Source organism: Epinephelus fuscoguttatus, linkage group LG10 (genome assembly GCF_011397635.1).
Source record: "Epinephelus fuscoguttatus linkage group LG10, E.fuscoguttatus.final_Chr_v1".
Lineage (NCBI taxonomy): Eukaryota > Metazoa > Chordata > Actinopteri > Perciformes > Serranidae > Epinephelus > Epinephelus fuscoguttatus.
Window position 1 is genome coordinate 31,600,643 of NC_064761.1, and position 24,929 is coordinate 31,625,571.

A 24,929-nucleotide genomic window follows, 5' to 3' on the forward strand; every position below is an offset into this window, starting at 1 on the left:
GAGTATATTGGTTTTGGCCAAGACAATGTCATAGTAGTTGCACCAGCAACAGCAGCAGCGGTATTAGTAGTAGCACTAATTTAAACTTTTCACTAGTCGCAGGTGTAAGTGAAGTGGAGTTGATGGTAAGTGGTGAGTGAGTGATTGAAGGGAGGGGTGGATGTGTGAAAAGGTATTAAACATGCTATTACGTCAGACTGTGTTAGTCATGTCTCAGACTTCAGCATTTCCAGTGCAGCTATTAGGCCATAAATGTTAGTAAATCTTGCATCAGACTTTGTGACAGCCTCACACAACTTTCGCATGAACAAAATTCCTTTGCGCAAATGCAGTTTGTCACTGAACACCAGTAGCTAAAAGGTGTGGTGCATCTGCATGACCTTAGACGTCAAAGGTGCCTTTTGTAGGAAATATTGTCTGTATTAAAGAGTATTCACTGCTCTTTAATGTGGACCACATGGCTTTTGTTGGTTGGGTTTATATGACGCCAAATGGTAATTTGAAGTGAAAAAGTAAACGTTTTGATCTAAGTGAAGCAGCACGGACGACAGAAGCCCACTAGTCTTGGTATGCATGCTTCATATCTCTGGGTCAGGATCAGACAGAAGTACAAAGCACGTTGTGTCTTTAACAGCTTGACCTCCCTTGAACTTCTTTCTCTCTTGCTTGATCACATTTGATCCGCTAAAGCAACACAAAGGAAGAAAAGTCGAAGTAACTTCCTCTATTTGATGTTCATGTTTACTTCCTAAAGTCATCCATACTTCACAGTTTGTGTCGTGGTAGCATTTCTCAATAAAATGTCTCTGAAAACAAATTATTTTCAGCACCACGAGTCTTGACGTCCTGAAAGCAGCTGTTAAAAACACTTTTGAATACAGTTTTGGTTGACTTTGCAAAGACAGATTGTTTTGGCTTGGCATTTTCTGTGTCGTAGCTTGGCAACAACTATAACTTTTTGTTTTTAAAAAAAGTCCTGCCTGTGTCACTCGGCTTTCTGTAGAATCTGTCTTAGGGGAATCAAAGAGCTTCTGTTCTTCATTTACTTTCTTTGAAACTGAGAAACTGAAACCAGACATGCAGTTATAAGAAATCAAATGATAAACCCATAGTGTAGGGTAACCCCCAGGACAGTCTAACTGATACTGAAACATCTCAATACAACTGGAAGCAAAGTGGAAACCCTATGTATGCCTTCCTCTTTTTGTGTTTATCCAAAACTGACGTTACATACAGGAGGGCATTACTCTGCCTATTGTAATTTATGATCTGAAATAGGATATTTTACCTTTTCCATAAAATAAAAACTGTTAATCATGTTTTTATTGTTTTACAACTTTCAGTCACATGTTGGCAATATTCATAGTTCAACTGGAGGAAGCCTCACCTCATTTTTAATTTGATTTAAGCATTTGTCAAAGATGTAAGAAATGTTTTACTTATAAATGATGTACTCTTGAATATGAAGTTACCACTGAACCAGAACTTGCCTTGGATTTTAATATAATAGCCAATAGTTGTTGGATAAAGCTTGTAGAACTAGAGAGCACACAGTACTAAAATGAGAGAGTATTTTCTGTCTTTGTGACGTACACTGAGCTAATGCAGCGTTTAAATTTTAATATCATAGCTTTGAATAGAAAATGTTATTAAAATCGCGGTTCCTCTGGGGTTAACGTCTCCTTAAGGAGAGGTTATAATGTAAATCTCTCTCAGTCAGCCTATGGTAAACTGGTTTTATGTAGGAACTGGATGCATAGTTTAAGTACCTACCTTGTCTTCCTGCCTGCACCTGAAAAAAATGAATTAATGGCAGATTCACAAGGTTTTCACAAGCATGAAAAACCTGAAAAAGTCAAGCAATGTCGATGCCTGGTGTTTTGTTTACCATCACATACTTTTTTTCATTCTCCCCCATGTTCCATCTCTCCAAATGTCAGGTAGTTGGAATTATGTTTAAACAGAGTGTGTTTGAATGATGCCGGACATGTGGGTCAAGAAAAATATTGTTGTGACAGTGTGATTTTACATGTAGGGTCATGAATCTCGAAGTTTCCATACCTATGCCCAATTAAAACTGTCACATTGTACTGCATATTTGAAATTGAGCAATTGACATGGGCAGCCCAGGGCTTTCAATTGTCACTTGGAGCACCAGTGCGAACTTTCATTTAATTTTACTTGCTCTGAAAGTAGAGCATGGTATTATTATTATTATTATTATTACCGACTCCACGGTGGTTCTAAAAAGAGGAGCAGCTTCAGTAGTGTGGAATAAACTGTGGCGTCCTGAATGTTTCATGAACAGCCCCGGACTTCTCAGGCTCTTTTAGCGAGCTACCACTCAGAGTGAACTCATTCAGCGGCTCCTCTGGCAACAGCACAGTGCCTCTCCCTCTCCTCTCTCTTACTGTGTGCACATGGCAGTCTGTTTCGTCAAGGCATTTTGTCATAAACCTTTGTTAATGTAAACCTACGTGACTCAACACTACATATATGTGATTGTGCAGTAGTTATGGTAGCATAACAGCCTGTCACAGGTAACAGCGTGATGATAAGAGGAGAAATGGCAGAGCATAAAGGTCCTGGTGGAAAAAGAACATCTCGATCATTTAGGATTTTGCTAAAACAAGGAAATCACCTGCAAGTGGTTCATTACTGGGATCTGATGCTATCTTGTCTGGAAATGAATGTCTGAATGAGATTTTATGTGTTTTTATGTGTTGTGAAAATCATTAAACAAATCCGTTTTTGTTTGTTTTACAGGTCCTGTCGTCAAGACCATTGATCAGATTTAATGGAAATCAAGGGGTAAGAACATGATTCTCTTGCTTTGTCTCTCCTTTACTGTTTCCTTCAATCCAGTACATTCACTGTTTTGTTTTTATTTGCAGAAATAATGAAAATAATAGAAAATGATTTTTTTGTTTCATAGGCCATTATTACAGATGGTCAGATCAATCACCACAGTTAGCTGCTAACACGTATTTCAGAATTCTGGCATCAGAGCAAGAAAATAATTTACATTCATCATGGTTTGCAACACAGAGACTCAAACTTTTAAGAGAGCAGTTTAAAACTCAAAAACTGACACACATTTTTTTATTTCAAAGAAGTCATGATTATGCCTGCACGGGTGTCAGCTGCAAGCTAGCTATTTTTCTTCCCCCAGCATGACACTTCAGTGCCATGTCTTTAAGTGTCGGCCTCAGAGAGCAGCAAGAAAGATGCTGGCAAAGCTTCTTCGAATTTAATGATGTACTTTTTGCCATATGTGTCATGTGCTGTGTCAACATCGCTTGATCTTAATACACCCCTGTCACTGAGACCTGATCAGGCAAATGTTTGCCTGCCTCTGTTGCTTCTGGCCACAAGTATTTTGTTTTGGTTCCTCAATGTGCGAAACGTCTACTGGGTTCTTTCACATCTCTTGCGTGGCATTAAAATGTCACCTTGTCTACTTTGTTCATCATATGTTAAGCAGGTTTTCCTGCAGTTAAAAAATCCTGCTTGTGCTAATTTTGATAGAAAAAATTATATTGTTCTGTCAGTATGTCTTTTCTTACCAACCATGTGGATCTCAGATGTAGTGTAGAAAGATAAAGGAAGGTTCATGTTTGTTTGTGTTCTTTGTAAAATCTTTGGGTGTTGGTAGCTGCTAATTTTACCACCGCAGCAAAGCTAACGTTACCTCCGCCTGCCACTGCCTGCCTTGCCTCTTTGCTGCAATAGAGTGAAGTCAATAAATGCACAAGGTATGCCAAGTGCAGGAACAAAACAAGAAGCAGTGCAATAGATTGTGAATTGTTTTTATGTCCCATTATGCAAGAAACTGTGCCTTCTCTCTGCAGCTGGTACCTGTTTGTTTATGATAATGACAAAACTCACACTAGGGTGCCAGTACTCTCTATATGAGCAATTAACTGTCCCCATGTAGACAATAAACATCCTCGCACTCACAAGCTTTCTCTGCACAAGCAACTGTTTCCTGTACGAGCAAAAGGCAGAGTTTGCATGTGTGAGCCTGCCCAATCTGACATGCACAGACAGTCTATGTGCACGTCTGTGCTGGGATCCAAGGGGCTGGTACATTTGGTGATTTGCCTTGTATCCAAGTGTTTTATTGGCTGTCAGTCTTCGTCCAAAATGTTGTCCCAATAGGCTGTTTGTGGGTATCACTGTCAACATTGTCCCAGTGCTTCCAATAGAGTGATTCATCTCTATCCTGGGTCTTTATGTCTGAATCCTTCCTACAGATTCACTTTAAACCCTACTCCCTGGTCTGCACCTTGTGCCCTTATCTTGTATGAAGGGTTTAACATAAGGTTATTATAGGTCATTATACGTGATATAAAATGGTTTGCACCGTATTGAGTAATGCAGGTTGAATGTGGGTCCTTGGTGTAGACATGTGATTAATTATTAACTAACTGCTGCCTGCTACACTCGTCAGCATCTGAACTTCTGCAAATTTCTGCATTTGCTAAGGAGGATCATTGTGTTGTCCACCCTAATGTGCTTTCTTGTGGAGCTTCAGAGTTGCCACGTCCCCAGATCTCAGAGATGACATTGGGGAAAATGTAATTACTCACCAGGAACATGATGACCAAAACTATGAGAAGACAGAAGTCATCCAAAAACATGTTCTTTTATAAGAATGGCTGAACATTGATGATTTCTAGAGATGCACCGATTGCAAAATTCTGCGCCATTACAGAAACCAGTGTTCAAAAAAAACAATTCAGTCGATAACTGATGCACATCATTGAGCACATCATGATGACATTATAATTTGCCTTCGCCTAATACTCATTTTTCTTACTTTTTTGCTTTATTAACTGTACAACTCCTCCCTCTGAGTGACCCTGAGACTTTTTCACACACTGCAATAATCTAATTTAACTTGTGCAATAACCCCATTCACCCTGACTGTATATATTATGTTTGTGTAAATAATCTTGTTCAGTTTACAGTGTGTGTGTGTGTGTGTGTGTGTGTGTGTATGTATGTGTGTGTGTATATATATATATATATATATGTGTGTGTGTGTGCGTGTGTGTGTGTGTGTGTGTGTGTATATATTTATTTATTTATTTATTTACGTTTATGTTTGTTCATAATTCCTGTTTATTTAACTATATATTTGTAAATACTATTGTTTAAATTTCTTATATTTGCACGTATCTTTCCTCTCTTGCAACGAGCACCTGTAACATAAATAATTTCCCCTCGGGGATCAATAAAGTATTTCTGAATCTGAATCTGAATTTTTACTGAATAGTTATTGAACGCATCATAATGTAACTCAATGCAATCTCCATTAGCTGTTAGTTTCAGCCACCAGCTAATAAGAGCTAATCAGGTAGCTCTCCTCCTGCCTATGTCAACAGGGATTCGTTGTTCACTTGTAGCTTTATCAGGGAAACAAAGAGAATTTTCCTAGTTGACCAATAGTCGTCATTTAGAGCCATTAGTTGAAGAGTCGCCCACATTTACGATATTAATTTAATTATTAAATTATATATTTTGGACGGACGGGGCAATACAATGGTTTGAGTTGAAGGTGTGAGAAAGAATAGTGTCAGTAACATTGTTAACACTGTGCTACATTACAGAGAAATACAAAGCCGTACTAATGAACCTTCATTAATATAGGCCTATATTTTATCTACAAGTGCACGTCACACACTGAGCGAGCCTCCATGTTTCAGATGATACGTCATCTTTGTAGTCGACCAATGAAGATGAGTTTACATCTCACCTTGGGTTCGTCCTTCACCTTCTCAAAATGATCCCACATTATATGCCTGACATGGTATTAACTAGCCTGTGGAATGACCGCAGGTACCAGCCCTGGAAATTAGGGGCCATACACATGCCGCGCAGGGCCGCCCCTCCCTAAATGCAGAACACGCGCTGTGCGTAGGGCCTCATCTTCCAAGGGGGGCCACACTTTGCGCGAGGGGACGCATTTGCGCATATGCGCAATGGATGCGCACATGCGCTACCGTGAGGCGCGCATAGAATCAGCTTGAGGAAGGAGAGAAGAGACCTGACCGCCCATGCATCGCTGCAATGATTGACAGCACTCGACATCTGAACAATCAGAGGTGTGCGCTGGCAGGCACTTGCAGAGCTGCAGCAGGTGAAGAGTTGTCGACATGTTGTCCAAAAGAGCCTCAGGAGTATGTGCGGGGACGGGAGGGCGGACGGGCTCCATGGAGAGGGACACCCAAGCCTCGGGGGTCTGTGCGGGGCCGGGAGGTCGGACGCTCCCAGAGAGGGGAGAGGGAGAAATATAGCTAAATAAGATGAAAATAGAAAAAAATGTCTCTGTATTTTATTTCTGTTTTCAGTGTTTAATTAAGGTGGGAGAGGCGGAGGGCTGAGGGAGATCGGACGCCTCCAGAGAGGGGAGAGGGAGAAATATAACAAAATAAGATTAAATAGGAAAAACCTGTCTCCCTCTTTTATTTTATTTTCAGTGTTTAATCGAGGATGGGGGATTGCGGTGGTGGAAGTTACTTTCTTTTGATGAGTAATTGATGGCTATTTGTGACTCAGGTTTGTTTATTCATTTATTTCAGTTTGAAGTTATTTTTATTTAATATTTATTTATTTATTTCAGGTTGAATTTTTTATTTTATTTGACTCATACAGCCAAACTACTGTATCTACAGTTCATTTGTTATTGCCAATAAAGGTTGTCAAGTTAAATGGCAAGTTGTTGTACGGTCATTTTGTACCTAATGATACATTTGGGATGGGGGCCTCCAAATAAAATTTCGCTTAGGGCCCCAATTTGGTCAGCCCTGATGCCGTGTGTTTAACCGCCTGGGAAACAGGAGGTCAGGCGCTGGGTGCTACTCCTGTGCTTTTTTTTTTTTTTTGCTGTTTATAAGTGTGTAGGCCAGATGTAAAGCTCTGGGTAGCCCGGCACTAACATGATCAACTTTTCCATATTTATCAGACTGAATATTTACAGAAGAAGGGAAAGATATCTGTCAGCTGTGATTGGTTTGTAACATGACTCCTGTCTGACTGCTGAGCGTGGCCACTTCCTGTGTCTGTCCTTTCAAATTATATGCCCACATGGTCCAGTCATATAAGTTTTGATCTATTTTGACGAGGTGCAGCTCCTAATAATAGAGTTTCACAGGTTTTTTTTCTGTCTGTTTTTTCTGCAACTAAGTGACCAATAAAATCTTGCCGACTAATGACCTTTCTGGTTGACTAACATTTGGTCGACTATTACGGGGCAGCCCTAAACAGGTGCATTCCCTGATGAGTCAATGGTGAATTTAGTACATCCTTTCATCCCAGTAGCAGCTCTGGGGAGATCTCTTTTTATCTCAAACACATTTTGTTAGTTTGAAACCCTGCTTTATAGCCTGCGCAAAATTGAAGTGACACAACAGAAAACATCGGCCAGTGCCACCAGTGAATGCCATGCTTTACTTGCCAATAGGCCTATGCCAGCCAACAAGGCAAATATATTAGCCAATACCAATGTGCAGCCGATACATTGATGCAGCTCTATATATTTTTCTTTTCTTTTTATCAATGTTGATGCAGCAAGAACACGGAGCTTAGTTTATTATATAGGGTCCCCCTCATTTAACACTGAATAGTGTGCAAACTCCCTCTCACTGAGAAGGGTAACAGTTGGGAACAGCAGCTTGTTAACATTGGTACCTACAGGTATATAAGTTGACACTCTCATGTGTGAGTTACAAACAAACAAAATCTGCTCACAGACAGCTGCACCGTCACATTATAGCACAACACCTGCCAACACCTCATTCTGCCCAAGCTGCAGTGTAATAAACACACTGCTTGTTTTAAAATGTATTTTTAGGGCTAGATGTGTTAAATCCTCTGACTGCTCTCCAAACTCTCACCGGGTTTTTCAGGAGTTGTTTGTTACAGTCTGTGATTTCTACACTTAGAATTTAAAGTCATTATTAAAGCATCCCTTTGGAGTCTTGATATATTCGGTGCTGCTTTCCTGCCATCAATATCTTTTTGTAAAATTGGGAACGTTGCAGTGCAGAACACTGCAATCCTGCACAGAGCCAGACTCCATTCCTCATACTCTTTCAATAACGATGCTTTATCACCAAATAAAATCAGTTTTTCTAAGTATCGGTTTTTAAATATCCTTCTTTGAGCAGGCATTGAAATGTGAGCATATATCTGTGTATACATGCAGCACAGGTATATGCATCATGTTCGTTAGTTGCACAAATCAGATGGTAAACCTGATGTTTATTATCTGATGTTGTTAGGCTGATAAAGTAAGGTAAAGGCATGTCTTTTACTGATGCAGCAGGCTCACCGTGGAGGCAAATCTGTTACTGTTGAGATCAGAATGCTAGTCAGAAGTGTGAAAGTGGCTAAATTACAGAGCAGATGGCCTGGCTGTCACGACGAGCTCCCATATTCATTCACTCATATTCATTCATCTGGTACAGCTCTCTCTTTAAGCTCTGGCAAAGTGTGCACACACATAACAAGTTTCTTTCATCTTTTAGAAAAGGAATGACTTTAAAGACGGAAAACAGACAAAAGATGCAAGGTGTTTTACAGACAGGTTTGGGTTCAGAGAAGTGGCCAAAGACTACACATTCATGGGCTGCATAAAGCATGTATAATACAGAAAAACCTTAAAATGGTCAATAAAGCCTGTCACTCTGTCATTCACTCTGGCGTTTCTCCTACACATCTCATTCTGGCAATTGAAGTGACTTTTAGCTCTCTGTCATTAAGTGCAGTTTGCAGTGTGGACCATCGTTGGATGTATGTGGCTAAATATCCACCGCCGATTTTGCTGTGTATCCGGCACCATTGACTCAAGTCGACCCTTATCCACAGCTGTTTGGCAATTTTGCTTGTTTAATTGGCAGCAGAGGCAGTCAGAGAGAAAGAGAGCTGTCTTTTCAGTCTAGCAAATCAGTAGTGTTGCCCATTTAGTTTGGTTTTTGTGTCACTTTTCATCTGTTTTTTTTTTTTTGTTTGTTTGTTTTTTTTGGTTTCAGTCACAGCCACATGTTTTTTATCTGATATGTTTTCTTATTTCATATTCTGAACGATAACATGTGAAGAGATTTACAGTGGGCTTGTTTTTTTGTTGTTTTTTTCACAATCATTTTGGGATTTCATGGAAGAGCAGATAGTACATACAGTACATGTTGAGGGTCAGCTGGCCTTTGGTTGTTGTACTTTGGCTGCTTTTAACAGGAAAAAATAGGTGAAGTCAGGTGACTTTAAGCAAAGCACTTCGTCTTCGTCAGTACATTTACATGTACAGTTAAGTTGAGCTACGGCTACAGCTCAACTAGGCCATTTAATTTGACTGCTGTCCTTCTCCCAGTATACAAGCACAGGAGGGGAATCAATTTATCAACCAGAGTATGTCAGACCGAGCTACAATAGGTGACGATATGTCCCCTTGCAGCTTGTTAGTGTTGGACCTTTTTCCAATTGACCTATGACATCACAGACCAAACAATCAACAAACAAGTTAGCTACAGTTAGCTTGCGGCAAACTGGTACCATGGTTGAAACTTTATAGCTCTGTACATTTTGTACGTCCAAAAATGCACGGCTCTGGATGTAGATGCTGTCATGTTGTTACCGGCTTCATCCATCCATCCATCCATCCATCCATCTATCCATCCATCCATATTTGGGGCTGAGTCGCAGGGGCAGTAGGCCAATCAAAGCACCCCAGATGTTCATCTCCCCAGCAACGCTTTCCAGCTCCTCCTGGGGGACTCCAAGGCCTTCCCAGGCCAGATGAGATATGTAATCCCTCCAACATGTTCTGGGTTTGCCCCGGAGCCTCCTATTAGTGGGACGTGCCCAGAACACCTCCAACTGGAGGCACCCAGTAGGCATCCTGATCACATGCCCAAACCACGTCAACTGACCCTGACATGAAGGAGCAGCGGCTCTACTCCAAGCTCCCTCCGGATGTCCAAGCTCCTTACTCTATCTCTAAGGCTGAGCCAAGCCACCCCCCCGGAGGAAACTCATTTCAGCCACTTTTTCTTCTGTTTTGCATTTAATGCTTTCGACTTCTATGTAAAAGCCTGGGGTGGACACTGTGGAGCATGCGCTGAGCACCTCGGCCAATTTGGGTCTGATTGACTGTAAACATGCTGGAGTAATTTGACTCCCAGTCACATTATCTGGGTGTTTTAGTCCAACTTTGAGAAGTTTGATTTAGTATGATTTCAGTTGGATTTCCATGTTTATGTGGGTTTTAAAAGTCCAATTTTTGTCAGACTAACACAATGAATGGATTTTCTCTAATGTCATGTAAATGTACTGTGTGTCAGGCCTCTATCTGTGTCGGATTTGTTTGCCCTTCTCTCTAGAAGAACTAGACTAGACTAGACAAAGTGTGTGGAGGTCAGCCCTCTCCAGTGACCCCTACGTTAAAAGAGGCATTGTTTGCTGGATGCCATACAGAAGGAAAGGCGAGGCTGGCTGCAGGCAGATCAAGGAGGGGGTGGTTAGGCAATCTGTTTAAAAAACCCACTTCCAACCGTAGAAAAAGCTTCATAGAGGGGATTGTTACTTGTAAAGATGGCATACTTTCATTGTCAGTCTCTGCCCTTCAACTTGTGTTTGAAGTAATCTCTCCATGCTCTTTCAAGTGTGCTCTCCTGCTTTTTTTCCGTTGTTCTGTTTTGTCTGGGTTTTGTGGCAACAGCAGACTAAAGCTCTCGATGCTTTGATAAACACTTTAACAAACGCTGCTGCATGGAAGGTTTTTAATTTGCATGTAAACTGATTTTAATGAAGGGTTTTTTGTTTTGTTTTGTTTTCCAAGAGGACAAAGCATTTTGATTCATCAAAGAACGTCAAATAAAAATTACAGGAGGACTCAAAACTAGATTTTCCATTTCTGCTCAAATCCCTTGGGATGCAGCAGCTCGTCCTCAGCAACGAAAACATGGACACCAAGCATAAAATTCAAAGCATCAAAACTGAATCTGAATCAAGCGTACTTAACTTTGTGATTAAGTAGCCTGTCAGCAACAGACAGTCTCAAAGTGCACAAAAAGACTGTTGTGTAGTCAAGATGCGCTGAAAAGACAAACCAAAGAAAAGGCCGACTCACTAATGACAAACAAGGGAGTGTCAGCTTTCACCCGATGACCCTTTTCTCTAGAACAAGTACTCATTTCATGGACGAGTGAGGTCATGTATGTACATCCTGGTTTCAATACTCAGAACTTCGTTAATGCGGAGCCTGAGCCATTTGGTGTGGAGGAGCCTCTTTTTCTTCTCACTCTTTCATCCTCTACAATGTGAGTCAACTGAGTCACGCACCTGGTGCTTTGCCTTTCTGTCGGTTCCTCTGCCTCTTAATCATCCCTGGATTCAGACGCTCCACCCCTCTCTTCTGTGTTTCAACAAGAACACAGGTATCAGCTGTAAATTTGGATGTGTTTCAACACCATGGCATAGTACAGTTGAGCATGCATTTCCTGTATTCAAATTGCCACATAGTGTTTAGAAGGGCACTTCACTGATTTTCAACCAGCTCTGTATCATAACAGCGTGGGTAGTATGTGTAAATGAAATGTGGTAAACTCCCCTCCATCTAACTAGTGGCTAGCTCTCTTTGCCATCTGGTAGAGTTTCACAGGCTCTCAGGGCTGTTGCTCAAACTACAGGCTGGACTTAGGCATTTTCGAATTGCCCACCACCCATGCCCTCACCGCGGACACAAAGAGTAGGGTGAATCAAGAGACAGACCCACCAGTCTGTCTCAAACTCAGACCAAACTCAGATCAAACAGTAAAACTAGGCAGTACTAATTAAATATAAACCAAGTTTATGTTTTAGCATTGCTTATGTCTCGCCTAAAATGTCTTCAGAAACATATTTTAGTGCACTGTTTAGCTGTAATAGCGAGAGTTTTTGGACCACCAAAAGTGGGCGCCATACTGTTTACTGCATAGAGAAAAAAAATTGAGATCAAACAGTAAAACTAAGCAGCGCTGATCAAATATCAACCAAGATTCTGCCACTGTGTTGCCTATCTCTCCCCTCAAACATTTTCAGAAACATATTTGCTTACCATTTAATTGTGATACAACATCTGTTTGTTACCAGCCGGCCGCAATCATGTCAAGCGAACGAGTTTGCATCAGTTGTCTGCCAGCCAGAGTGTCGGTTGGTTCAGTGTGGCGCTGTGCATACTGGTAGATTTTTTTTTTTTTTTTACCTCTTGGGCAAAAGGAAATGCCACAGTCCTTTTCCTCTGTTTTCTCTGGTCATATAGCACCAATCTCAAAAGTATTTGCATCTCTCTACTGCATAGACAGCCTAGTTTAGCTTTAAAATACTTCTAATAATGTTCCTGTAATGTGGTTTTCACAGTTGACACAGAGCAAAGCCTCCAACAGCTCATACAACAAACACTAAATAGCAGGATGTTTAAACATCCTGGAGTAATCTACTTAAAAAACATAAACATATATTGTTTGTGTGTGTGTGTCTGACAGAAGTTGCCTCGCTCTTTGTTGTAATTCACATTTTAAAGCAGAAATACAGGTCAGTATGTAGGTAACAGTGACATAACTGGGCTAACCAGAGCAATTTTCTCTTGCTAGCAGTGGCATTACTGTCTGGTTGATGTCTGTAACTTAGATGTAGCTTCTATGTAGCAGGGTTCCCATGGATTCTTAAAGTCATAGAAGGCGTTGAATTAATTAATCTAAAAATAGGGCCTTTACTGGTATTAAAATGTCTTAAATAAATCTTTTAATGTCCAAAAATGTGACATTGGAAGCAGGATTTTATTGATTGCTTTTCTGTTGCATTGCATGACATGCCTTTCACTTTAATGTCACCCAGATCAGGATGGCAGAACTAACAAAGCTTATATTTTGTTTCCAACTGAGATACAAAGAGCAGAGTATCCACTGTCTGCCAGTGAGCTGTCACTGTACCTCGGGCAACATGGGGAAGTACAGATTCCATGAATACTGGCTATTTAACCCAGATTATGTGTCATGGCTGAAACTTGGCGATATATATACGACGCTCAATGTATTTACTGCAATACGTTTTTCTTAAAGGACAACTTTGGTATTTTTCAACCTGGACCCTATTTCCCCATGTGTATGTGTGCGTATGATTCATGGGTACAACTCCTTCTAAAATTGGTTCAGTATTGAGGGAGGCGGATCCAACCGGAGCCACGAAACAAGCGAAAACGGTAACGGGGGCAAATACGTCCCTTATAAGTTTGTGCATTAAAAGTGCTTTTTTTCGCCACTGAACAGTTCAGATCGCCAGTGCTATGAGTGGAGTCAGCTGTCAGTCAGTGTTGGAGCAGAGAGCGGGAGGGCTGCCCCGCTGGGTACTGTAAGTCAGTATGTGTGTATGAAGTGTGTGTTTTTTCGCCACTGACCAGTTCAGATCACCAGTGCTATCTCTGTAAATAGTATACTAACGTAGCCTTTCCCTTACCTCTGGGCTGTGTGATGTCACGAGCTTTGCTCCACTGTGTCTGTAGCTCTCTCTACTCGTGGGGCAGCCGTTTTCTTGAGGAAGAGGTGTTTCAGGATTGGATGTCTTCTTCGGCTGGCAGTAGTCATCTTGGGAGAAGTGAGCACTGCAAACCCAATGGTCTGCAAGGTGCAGTGTCTGGAGAGGAGTGTTAGCATCCATTTGTAGCACAAGCCACAACTTCAGCATCTCGCCGTCCGTCTGTCCTTGCGTTCGGGAAAAAGGCCCGTTTATTTGAGCACTCTAAAAACTCCGGTAACACTCCAGGGGGTAGCATGTAAAAGACTCAGTCCTCTGACTCTTCTAGCGTAACACACACACTTCATACCCACATACTCACTTACAGTACCCAGCGGGGCAGCCCTCCCCCTCTCTGCTCCAACACTGACTGACAGTTGACTCCACTCAGAGCACTCATAGCACTGGCAATCTGAACCGGTCAGTGGCGAAAAAAAGCACTTTTAATGCGCAAACTTATACGGGATGCATTACCGCATTGCCCCCATTACCGTTTTAGCTCGTTTCGCGGCTCCGGTTGCATCTGCCTCCCTCAATACTGAACCAGGTTTAGAACGAGTTGTACCCATGAATCATATGCACACAAACTCATGGGGAAATAGGGCCCAGGTTGAAAAATACCGAAGTTGTCTTTTAAGCGGATCAAGGCAATGGAATCCCACATGTAGAGTGAGAAACAAAATTAGCAAGAAAACCTGGTCAGGTATTTCACAGTTCTGTTCTACCCTCGTCTACCATGAAAAAAAACCACCATGTTTTATATTTCAATAAACATCTGGGTAAAATTGTCCATAACCTTTAGTCACTGATGTAGATCCATGTTTTTTTTCCTTCAATTTTTGTTCCTGCAATTAGTATTACATTTCATTCTAAGCAGCATTTAAAAATGCTTAAAGTCTTAAATCTAACTTGCCTCAGTCTGTAAGAACCGTGTGAAGAACTTGTCAAAGAATGCTGTTTCGCCATGGTGGTGCCTGCTGGCCAAGAGACGGGGTTGAAGCAGCAAGAACATTCAGAACTTATGTTAACATATCTCTTTACCCTGAGGCAGGTCAGCTCCTCACGGGAGTGTCAGACCGTCGTTTAGAATAGTTTTTGAGGTTAACACTTTGGGGTTTGTGTTTTTACCTCTGCTGCCAAAAATGTCTCCACCTCCGCCTCCTGCCATTGTAAATGTGTCCTTACGTGTGACAACCTTGTAGTGTAGGAGGGTCCTCATCCTGTGTTAACTGTTGGTAATTGTCACAGTGGTGATGATGATAAAAAGTAAAACTAATATTGCAATAGTTGTGCTTTGAAATAATATGAGGTAGTAGTATGAGGTAGGCTGTAGCACAGGCAGTGTGTTTGTGTGTAATGTTATACTGAGGTGGAGCATTATGGATAACTGAGAGCACAGGTCTTTGAGGAGGACAAATAAAGGGCATTGTATTTATTTATAGTCGGCCACCTGCAGCCTTCACACGTGTCGAGACCTTTGGTAAACAAAGCTGAGCTGCCTACAGTGTGACTGCACGTTGGTCTGAGCGCTGGTGAAGAAGCCAGTGAGTCACAGGCTGGGCCTCTGATCTAGGTTGGGTCAATGGCAATGAGCTGCTCCCAGTTAAAACCATCTAATTCAGCTATCTTTTGTTACCGTGGCTCAGCGCGATGCACGGTCCTTGGCTGTGAAACCGCTTGAATTCATGCTCGTGAAAACAGAACTGAGCAGGGGGTCAGGCTGCCAGGCCCTCCTGGAAACACAACCCTCTGCCCGGCCTCACTGTTTTTCTCTTCAGGACGTGTCAATTAATTCACTCCTGACTGCACATCCTAATGATAGGGTGTTAAAACAATTTTGAGGTGGAATCAGGTAGACCCAAGAGGTGTCAGTGTCACTCTGTGCTTTCTCTGCTCCCTTTCATATTTCTGTAAGAAGATTACTGAAATGCTTCTGTGCTCTGCATTAAAATGTTCCCCCAGTGCCTGACTGTGATAGTGCAAGATGTATTTTAAAGCACAAATGCAGCATCCGGCATGTGTTGAATGATTTCCTCCATTTAAACAAGTTGTCCAGCAGCTGTCTAATTAGAGGTTAGCTGACAGAGGTTAACTCAGCTTCCTCTGTAGTCTTCTAAGCTAACACCTGTAGTGTGGGAGGATGTGGGTAATTCTGGGGCGAATAGGATGTGCATAGCTGTGTCGAAGGCCAGAGTCTGCTGAAATACCGATCATAGTTCTTCTGTTATAGTAATTTACCTGCTCTTCCTCCAATCACACAATTAGGAACACTGCAGTGCACAGACTGTCCTGGTAGAAATAAGCTGCAGGAAGACAAGGCAGTAGATTTTAGCTGCAGTTTGTGAGGTTTTCAGTGTTTTTGAAGCCAGTGAGAAAATGCCTGGGGCTTACTCACAGCTTTGCCTAGTCAGGGCCAACTTTTCAAGGAATAAAGAACTGGCATTTGTTTATAGTACTGAATACATCAAAAAGAAAAATGAGTCTTTAAGTCTACAAATAGGGTGTGGAGTGCAGTTAGTCATCCTCCCCTAGTGCTCGTCTGAAAAGTATCTCACTGCTGTTAATAATACACAGCTCCGAAAAAGAGTGAAGAAAGCACAGGAGGTCAAAAATCGAATCATTATTGAACTGTGGTTTTGTTCTGGAAAATGTGTGTCTGTAGAATTTGTGGTTTATTAAGGTTGCTCTGACACCGAATAATTAAGAAGAGGGATGTCTCATGTTCATTATGTGTGTGTGTTTTTCTTCTTTGTCTTCAACAGAAAATTTCAATACCACGGTCAGAAAATTCCGGTGAACTGCAAACGTTTACTTTCTACCTGTCTAATGTGGGTCGAGATAACCCCCAGGGCAGCTTCGACTGCATCCAGCAGTACATCACCAGGTGAGAGAAAACACTAACACTCACTCACTTTCCCTTGTCTCTCGTCCATCAAATGTGCAGCTACTTCTTCTTTTTCAGAAACATGGATTCACTGACTGTAATGTCAGCGATTATTTTAATTGTGGGTTAGCCTTTGAATGTCTTTGAGCTCTGTGTAAATAATAAGCAGTGTTTGGACAGAGTTGCCTAATGAGTGTTTCCAGGCAGACAATCTGTTTGTTTAACATAGTTGGGACCTGAGGTGAATCACCAGGCCTCTCAGTGATGCTTAACAGACATCTCTGATGAACGTAATCGGGACTTTGGCTCCAAGTAGCAGCTGCTAAATGGAAAGATGAAAACCCTGAGGTTTATTGCCATTACTCTGGCAAATGATGTAGTTGCCCTATTTATTTTTAATAAAACAAATGTGGGAAGATGATACAGGCAAATAAGACACGGTGTTAGAGGAATACTTCACCTGCCAAATGATCCCATTGTGTATCAGTTACTCACCTCGTATTACATTGAGTTTCTGAGGAAAATGCTGTTTATTTCGCACGTCTCCATGATGAATGAAGAATCCAAAAAAGGGCAAATATTCCTAATGAGTTGAAGTAAACAGGGACATCCTTTTTCAAACCATCACACAACTTGCGCAGTATAATCCAAGTCTTGTTTATCCAGTCATAGTCTCAGTACCTCCCAGTCACATGCATTTTGCTGTTCACTGTGGAGGCAAGCAAGAAAAACAACACAGTGAGTAACTGATATACAAGTGGTCATTTAGCAGGTGACAGATTCCCTTTAACCTGTAATTCTTCCAACATTTTTCTTAATTTAAAGCTGCTGTGCGGAACTTTCCGTTTTCATTGATTATAGCACCCCAGTTGGTCGAGGCGGTATGACACCCACAGCTTGGTGTCGTAAAATTCCGACTGCTGCCTTTGGCTTCATTTGTAAAATCTCGACTGCAACCGGCAATTACCACATGCATTTGTTTTGGAGAGAGAGAAAAATCATAAATGCTCTGGTGGAGCTCTGAATTTCTTATAAACTGAGGACAACTGCCTGCTGTATATTTGTGTTCATGGTCACAGTCACAGATAATTTTGTGGCGTTTGTTGTAACGTTACTAGACAAAAGTGGTTCACATCAGCTAACATTACATTTAGCTTGCTTATAACTTCCATGTCGTCATATATTGAAGTGAAACAACGTCTAACAAGTTGCGGTATATTCTCTAAATATAAACAAAAATCACATACCTGTCGATTAGGAAAAGGGCCAACTCGGGATCAGTTTTAAAACATTTCAAATCTCTCAGCTCTCTCCACTCGGTGAATGCCGGACCGAGATTTGATGGGGGGTGATGATACAAAGTAGGGACAGTTTTATAAATGGTAAAAAGTTCCGCACAGCTGCTTTAAATATCAAACAAAGTAAGTTTTTGCAAATTGTCCACAGTGCATGCATTTTTGTTTTTGGCATATTTGTGGTATAAATTAAAATGGGTGTGCAGGACTTTCTCTCGTTGCAAATGTTGTCTCTTTGTGTCAACCTGCTTATGATGTTTGTCAATTCCCCTCTGTGCGTCAAGCCTTTGAAACTTGTTTTCTAGACTTTCTCTGGCCTAACATATGCAGAAAATTTGCTGACTGAATCAAAGGAGTAGACCAGATGTCTGTGTTGAAGAGGAAGGAAGTTGAAAAACAGAACGGGGAACAACAAGAATCTTCTGCCTCTCTGACTTGTCGAGATTGTGACCCCGTTATTCTGAAAATATTTTTAACAAGTGGGTCAGGTAGAGTTCATCCACATCTCTGACTGGAACCTAATCAACCTTGAGTTCCAATCTAAAGCCCAAATGACAGAGCTGAGCTTCCACTGACTGCGCCAGCAGCACCATCTCATTTTCTGCCAAATCCTCATCGAAGTGGAGGGGAATCAAAGGGAGGCGGAAAGTCGGGAAAGAATGGGATTTGATGCGGCACTGAGTCTGTACTGTGGGAACCCACAGTTGGATGGAAATTGAAAAAATAATAGTTGTGCCCTCAGGGCGTTTAATGGATCTCATCTGGGCAGGAATGCACAGTGAAGGGGTGGGTTATTGCAAATAGTGAGAGATTTAAGGTTAATGCTGAGAATTGACAGTGGATTTGTGTCCTTAAATGTAACATGTTCTTGGTTTATCTCTGTCAAACTGATCATGTAGCACCTTTTAAAAGAAGTGGCGTTCCCTTTCCCATGCTTTCCTTTCTTTTTCTATTGAAACTCCTGGTCACTCTATCCCCGTCTTCCTCTCTCAACATCTCCTCTTTGTTTTGGCAGTGAAGGGAGCATTCAGCTGGATTGTTTGGGTGGGATCCAGGACAAGATTACAGTATGTGCCACAGACGACTCCTACCAGAAGGCAAGGGAAAACATGGCCCAGGTCGAGGAGGAGACTCGCAGTAGGAGTGCCATCGTCATTAAGCCTGGGGGAAGATACGTAGGTGAGGAGACATGGCACAGACGCATGCAGAACACCAAACACCAGATATTTTCTCAGTCACAGACCTGCAAAGACACTATTAAATAAGCTTTAAGCTTCTGGTCGATGGGAAAGAGGCATTTCCTTTTAAACACTATAAAGGTGTTGGGAGTTAACGGGCATGAAGAGAATGGATAAATTTCTGTACCCTGCAAGTGGCCCATATGTTTGTGTAGCTTTTCTCTGCTGGTGAATGGGTTCACATTGCACCAGACAGGTTGTTTGGGTCTGGGGCTGAATGGCAGAGGGCCAGCACACTGCCACCATGCCTCATCTGTAACCAGGACTTTATTGAATTTGATGGTGGTTGCTTCCTCAGTGGTCAAACAGCTAATGTGCCACATTCACACTGATCCTTTTCTTCCTAGCCCCATGAACGTAATTCAAACACACAGAGGCGGAAATGTCCTCGGGCGTAATACATCAACTTTCTGACTTTTTGTTTTGGTCTCTGACCTGCACTGTAAAACATATCGTGCTACAGCTGCAGTAGAAAACCACAGCAGCCCTGCCTCATTGCCTGCAAAGAAAGAAATCCACTGTAAGCCTATTCACTGTTCAGCAGTGAGTCAAAAATGATGTCTAGTCCATGTGTGCTGTGGAGGCAAACAGTGTGTCAGTCTCAGTAGGAGGCAACGCAAGATTGAGTCTGAATCACCTGAAAAAAGGTCTCAGTGGGAGAAGGTGATAATAGCTGATGTTTGTAATGGAAGGTGAGCTCGGGTGGACGTGGCAGCGGTAAAGATCAGTGCATGATACATCTTTTGTGAGTCATCAGCAACTTCTCTCAGCCATTATCAGTCACTGAGATAAAAGATTTTGACAGAAATAACTATATTTCAGGAAGAGATTATAGTTATTTTCTGTTCTGAAGAAAACAAGCAAGTGTTGGCTGCCAGCCAAGGAGTCTCTTGAGTCCTTTTCTACCAGCACTTTTGTTTCGGTGCTCGATAGTAGTACTGAAAATTTCCTCCTGTCATTTGAAATCTTAGAGATGCTTAACTGTACAAACTATTTTTTCCTATAGAATGATAACAGTGATGATAGTTTATATGGTTTCTAGTCAGTACCTCCAAATATGAGGCCATGGTCCTCTGCCGTAAAACGGTGGATTGGTCCCTCTGGGTTGGGAGAGAGTTACTGCCTCAAGCGAAGGAGTCTAACTGTGTGTTCCAATACCCATGCTACCATACTTTCTAGTATGCCAGAAAGAGATGTAGTATATCCCAATACATAGTATGCAAAATTCAGTATGTCAGAAATACCACAATGATCAATCATGCTTTTCTGGCTGTTCTGACCCACAGTCCTGTATGTCACATAGACTGAGCCACAAACAGATGACAGCTTGACAGCTGATTGACAGCTGTCAGAAGTCACAATGATGGATTACAGCGCATTCAAGTAACTGACGACCAGTTGAATCGTAATTATAGGAATATTAATTGTTTAATTGAACAAAACAAATCATAAATTTTACAAGCAACAATAAAAATGACAATGTCAGAGAACTGCAGATGTAATTTTCCTTTCACAAATATAATATGGTAAAATCTACAATCTATGCAGTTATAACATTAAAGTTAAACTACATAGCCTATATTGCAAAGTAGCAACAGCAGAGCTCTCTGGATTGATCTCCGTCTCATCTTGTTTTATCAAGAGGGACAAAGCTCAGGACGTACTGTTATGAGACAGTAGTATGTCCCAATTGTGTTCATACTGCATGGAACAGTATGTACATTTAAGGGCAGCTGCAGTACCTACTAAAAGTAGAAAAAGTATGTGATCCGGCACGCACCATAAGTATCTCGAGGTCTTGATCACAAGGGGTAAAATGGAGTGTGAGATGGACAGGCCGTTAAGTAGTGATGCAGGCGTTGGGACCTGAGCTGGAAGGCAAAATTGTCAAATTACGAGTCCATTTACATTCTGACCCTCACCTATGGTCGTGAGCTTTGGGTAGTGACCAAAAGAATGAGATCGTAGATACAAGCGGCCAGAATAACTTAGCTCTGTAGGGTGGCTGGGCTCAGCCTTAGAGATAGGGTAAGGAGTTCAGAGTAGAGCCGCTCCTCCTTCGTATCAAAAGGGGCCAGTTGAAGTGGTTTGGGCATCTGATCAGGATGCCTCCTTGGCATCTCCCTTTAGAGATATTCCAGGCAAGTCCAACTGGTAGCAGACTCTGAGGTAGAACCAAGAACACGCTGAAGGGTTTATATATCCCGTCTGGCCTGGGAACATCCCAGGATTCCCCAGGAGGAGCTTGAAAGTGTTGCTGGGGAGAGGGACATCTGGAGTACTTTGCTCAGCTTGCAACCCCTGAAACACAGCCCAGGATAAGCGGATGAAAATGGATGGATGGAAGAAAATACTGTGATGACACTGACAATTTGATCAATCAGAAATCTGCTAGATTATTCCTTATCCAGTTTCTCTAATTTCAAACTCTTCCCTTTCTTCTGTATCTCCACACCTCAGGTAAGAAGGTTCAGATCCGGAAACCGGCACCTGGCCTCTCTGACGTCGCCCCGTCTCGGAGGACATCTCGGCCTGTCATCATCTCTAGCGGTACACTGAAGAAGGGCACAGCTCAGCACAGGCCTCTCCGAGAGCGCCTCACACACCTGCTGGCCCTCAAGCCTTACAAGAAGCCTGAGCTGATCCTGAGGTTGCAGAAAGATGGCCTCTTGCCATTAGATAAGGACTCTCTGGACAGCCACCTGCAACAGGTTACACGCGCACACATACATTTATTGCCTTAGTCGCCTCCAGCAGCTGCAGAGGCAAATAGACTCACCCATGCCTCTATCTCATTTCCTAGGTGGCGAACCTGAATGGGAGAGACAACACCTTCACATTGAAGGATTTTTTGTATAAGGATATTCAGAAGGACTGGCCGGGCTACACAGAAGGAGACCAGCAGCTTCTCAAGAGAATCCTGTTTAAGTACGTCAGAGATCACTCTCACTTTTAACCCACTCATCACCTTTTTCTAATGATAGAATAGGTAGAATTTGTCACACAGCAGAAAGTTAGTCATCCTTATATCCTCTAAATGGCCAATTCTTGTTTTACCCTTAACACTGATGATGTTATGAGTCAGTCTAAGGGGAAGTTCATTTTGCAATGATTATGATGGAGCATGCTGGCAGCCTAAGGTCCCTGAGTTTCTGAGCAACAGCAGGAAATACTGTTGTACTGCAGTTTTTGTTGTGTGTCTAACTTTGGTATAGATCTGATATACTTCTGTAGACTATTCTCAAGTTACAGTTCAGTGTTGTGGAGCACCGATTTGTGACACTGCAGTGCACCTTGTTTTGTTGTTTGTGTCGACTCTGTGGTGAGGATGAGGCCACAGGGTGATGGCTCTGGTATGTAAGACTCATAGAGCTGCCAAGCTTTGTAGAGAAATGTCCTCTTATAATGGAATGACTAGTATGTGTGCCAAATCTTTCCCTTTTAACATCTTGATACATAACCAAATAAGATTATAGTGTAAGAGGTATGATTTAGGATATATATATACATTTATAAGGCTGTCTTTGATTGAATTCTTTCCACTTGAAATTACATAATTGTGTAATACAAAACGTAAGTGTGTAAAACGCACCTTTTATGTGTAAGAATGGCAGGTGTGTCCCCAGGAAGTTTTTGTGTGCGCCACAGATTTTGGTCTAAGTGTTGTTTTTGTTGACAGAATGAGCTGCTGGCCTTCTTCCCAGTGGAAAAATCTGGTTTCTCAGGATCTGGGACACTAAGGAAAAGCAAGCTCCCAGCTAGCTAAATATAGACCAGGCAGCAATGCTCCGGTGCTCAGTTTGTGTTTACGTAGTGGACTCAAGAATAGCTACTATTCTCCATGATAAGCTTAGTTTTTACTGTGGTGCAACTCTAAAGGCAGCGAGAGTGTCAACACGGAGTGACCAGAAGAATAGAAACACTTAGATGTTGTAATGCAGGGCTATAACCCTGCAACATATACTGCCTTGTATACTTGCTGAAATTTCCAGGTTTCGTTAAGACTGCTGCTAGTTTTATGGTATGTTTGTGTAGTTTGGGGCTTATGAAAGTTTTTTGGATATTTTAATAGTCTACAGATATAGAAAAGCAAAATGCCTCACATTATAATTAGTGTAGTAACACAAACTACAATCTTACTGGCACAGTGACATTAAAAGATGGTCTTTATGAAGGCCCAGACACACTAAAACTAACATCAAAGAACGAGTGGCAACAAAGGCCGACTGCTGCATCGTCTCATGTCTCGGCCAAAAAGTTGCACATAAACACACCGCAAAGACTACAGCCAGTGACCAACACCGTGCTGCAGAATGAGTCCTAAACCGGGAATGAGTTAGCTATTCAACACCCCCAGTTCCCTCGTCTTGAAGTCAGCAGGTTTTTGAATGGGTTTTTGGTAGGACACATGAAATAAGGTCTGTGTTTAACACAAGTTTAAGAGATTTTCACATTTTCAATCAATAAATACCCCACTCCTTAACTTTGAAGCCTTTACGTGGGCTAAATGAGACAATAGAGCATCATCACGGCGAACATGGCTTTACAGCCTCATTGTGGTGGCGACATTGAAGTCATACGACTGTGGTGTAGTTAGTTTATAGCCCAACATTAGCTTTTTTCTTGTGACGATTGTATTTATGTGTCAAAAATCATAAAAGTGGTGTTAGTTTGTGAAGAATAGCTTGTCATATTTTTGCCACAGAGCTTATTTTCCGCAGTAATCCAAAATCCAGTGGAAAAATCCCACTGACTTTGCGACGAGGGAAGTAGGGCAATGCTAACCTCAGCATCAGCCTACAAGAAAACGCCATCCCTGCACCGCTCTACTAGCACATAGTCCTGCACCTGCATGAGAGGAAATAACTCTCCATACCAGCAGGTGGCAAGCGTCATTCAAAAAGGGGAATCAGAAGACCGACAGGACGAATTCAAGGCGCTAGTTAGCCAGTTAACACACAACACAACAACCCAATGTTAAAAGAACAAAGGGATACTTACTGTGTGCTAGCGAATAATAACACAGTTACGAACCCCTTCTGCTAAAGATCTCAATGGTTAAAAAAATAATCTTACCTAATATAACATTTGTTTTGATCTTGCGTCCTTTTGACTTTAGTTGTTTGTTTGCTTTCCTCTCTCCCATTTCTCCTCTCATGCACTGAACTGAACTGCCAATCAGAAAATCAGAAAATAAGACAATACATAAAACCACACAAAACAAAAAACAAAAAAGAAGCAGTAGATTTTAAGGATTTAAGAGATAAGGAGGTGTAACAGTTTACACATACTTTGACCCTATTTGTGTGTCTCTCTTTTAACTAAACTTTGAGTTCTGTTTGTGAGTGTATCAGCTGATTAAGAACCACAGCCTCCCACCTAATACCACCTCCCCCTCCCCAGCTCCTCCAGAGTTTGAGCTAATGCAGTCAGTCACGCAGGAGTAGCACAGCAACACGATTGGAACGCACATGATGCAACAGTGTTCCAGCACATGCTGATCCGTGTGTGAGGTGGCACCCGTCCAAGGTTCAGCCATATCGGTCTGCCTGCTGTCTCACTCGTAGCTCCTGCCTGTCTATCTGCCTGTCCCTACCAGGGACACACTCGCACAAGCACACACACCCTGATTGAACTAGGGTGGGGCATTGACGAGTCTTGGTGTACCCAGCTGCCCCCTTCTGATAATGTCATCAGCTGTGACAGCAGCATCTCTGTGTGTGCAAAGTGCTCTTCAGCATGTCAGGTTATAATGTCGTGTTTAGAGCAGTGGCTTCTTTAATCGCATCGGTAAATCCCTTGAAGCAGAACCAGAACTGTCTGATCAAGCAAGCAAGCAACACACTGAAATTCAGCTTTAACAGTTGAATCTTACAGGTGGAGTGTGAAATTTGAATTCAACACCCATACAGATACACCTCTCCTGTCATTTAGGCCTACAACATTTACCGCTCCCAGTGC

General features: G+C 42.0%; 2 protein-coding genes across 2 annotated transcripts in view; one reads left to right on the top strand and one right to left on the bottom strand.

Annotated features, from left to right (window-relative positions):
- The window catches only part of zgc:92140 (uncharacterized protein LOC447854 homolog), a 670,238-nt gene that overhangs the window by 445,997 nt on the left and 199,312 nt on the right, over nt 1-24,929 (bottom strand). The window lies entirely within an intron of this gene.
- ell (elongation factor RNA polymerase II) overlaps nt 1-24,929 on the top strand; it is a 48,905-nt gene that overhangs the window by 12,731 nt on the left and 11,245 nt on the right. Inside the window, exons 2-6 of the mRNA XM_049587231.1 lie at nt 2,767-2,811; nt 16,314-16,435; nt 18,746-18,909; nt 21,429-21,679; nt 21,772-21,896. Of these exons, the coding sequence (XP_049443188.1) occupies nt 2,767-2,811; nt 16,314-16,435; nt 18,746-18,909; nt 21,429-21,679; nt 21,772-21,896 (707 nt within the window). The remainder of the gene's footprint in view (nt 1-2,766; nt 2,812-16,313; nt 16,436-18,745; nt 18,910-21,428; nt 21,680-21,771; nt 21,897-24,929) is intronic.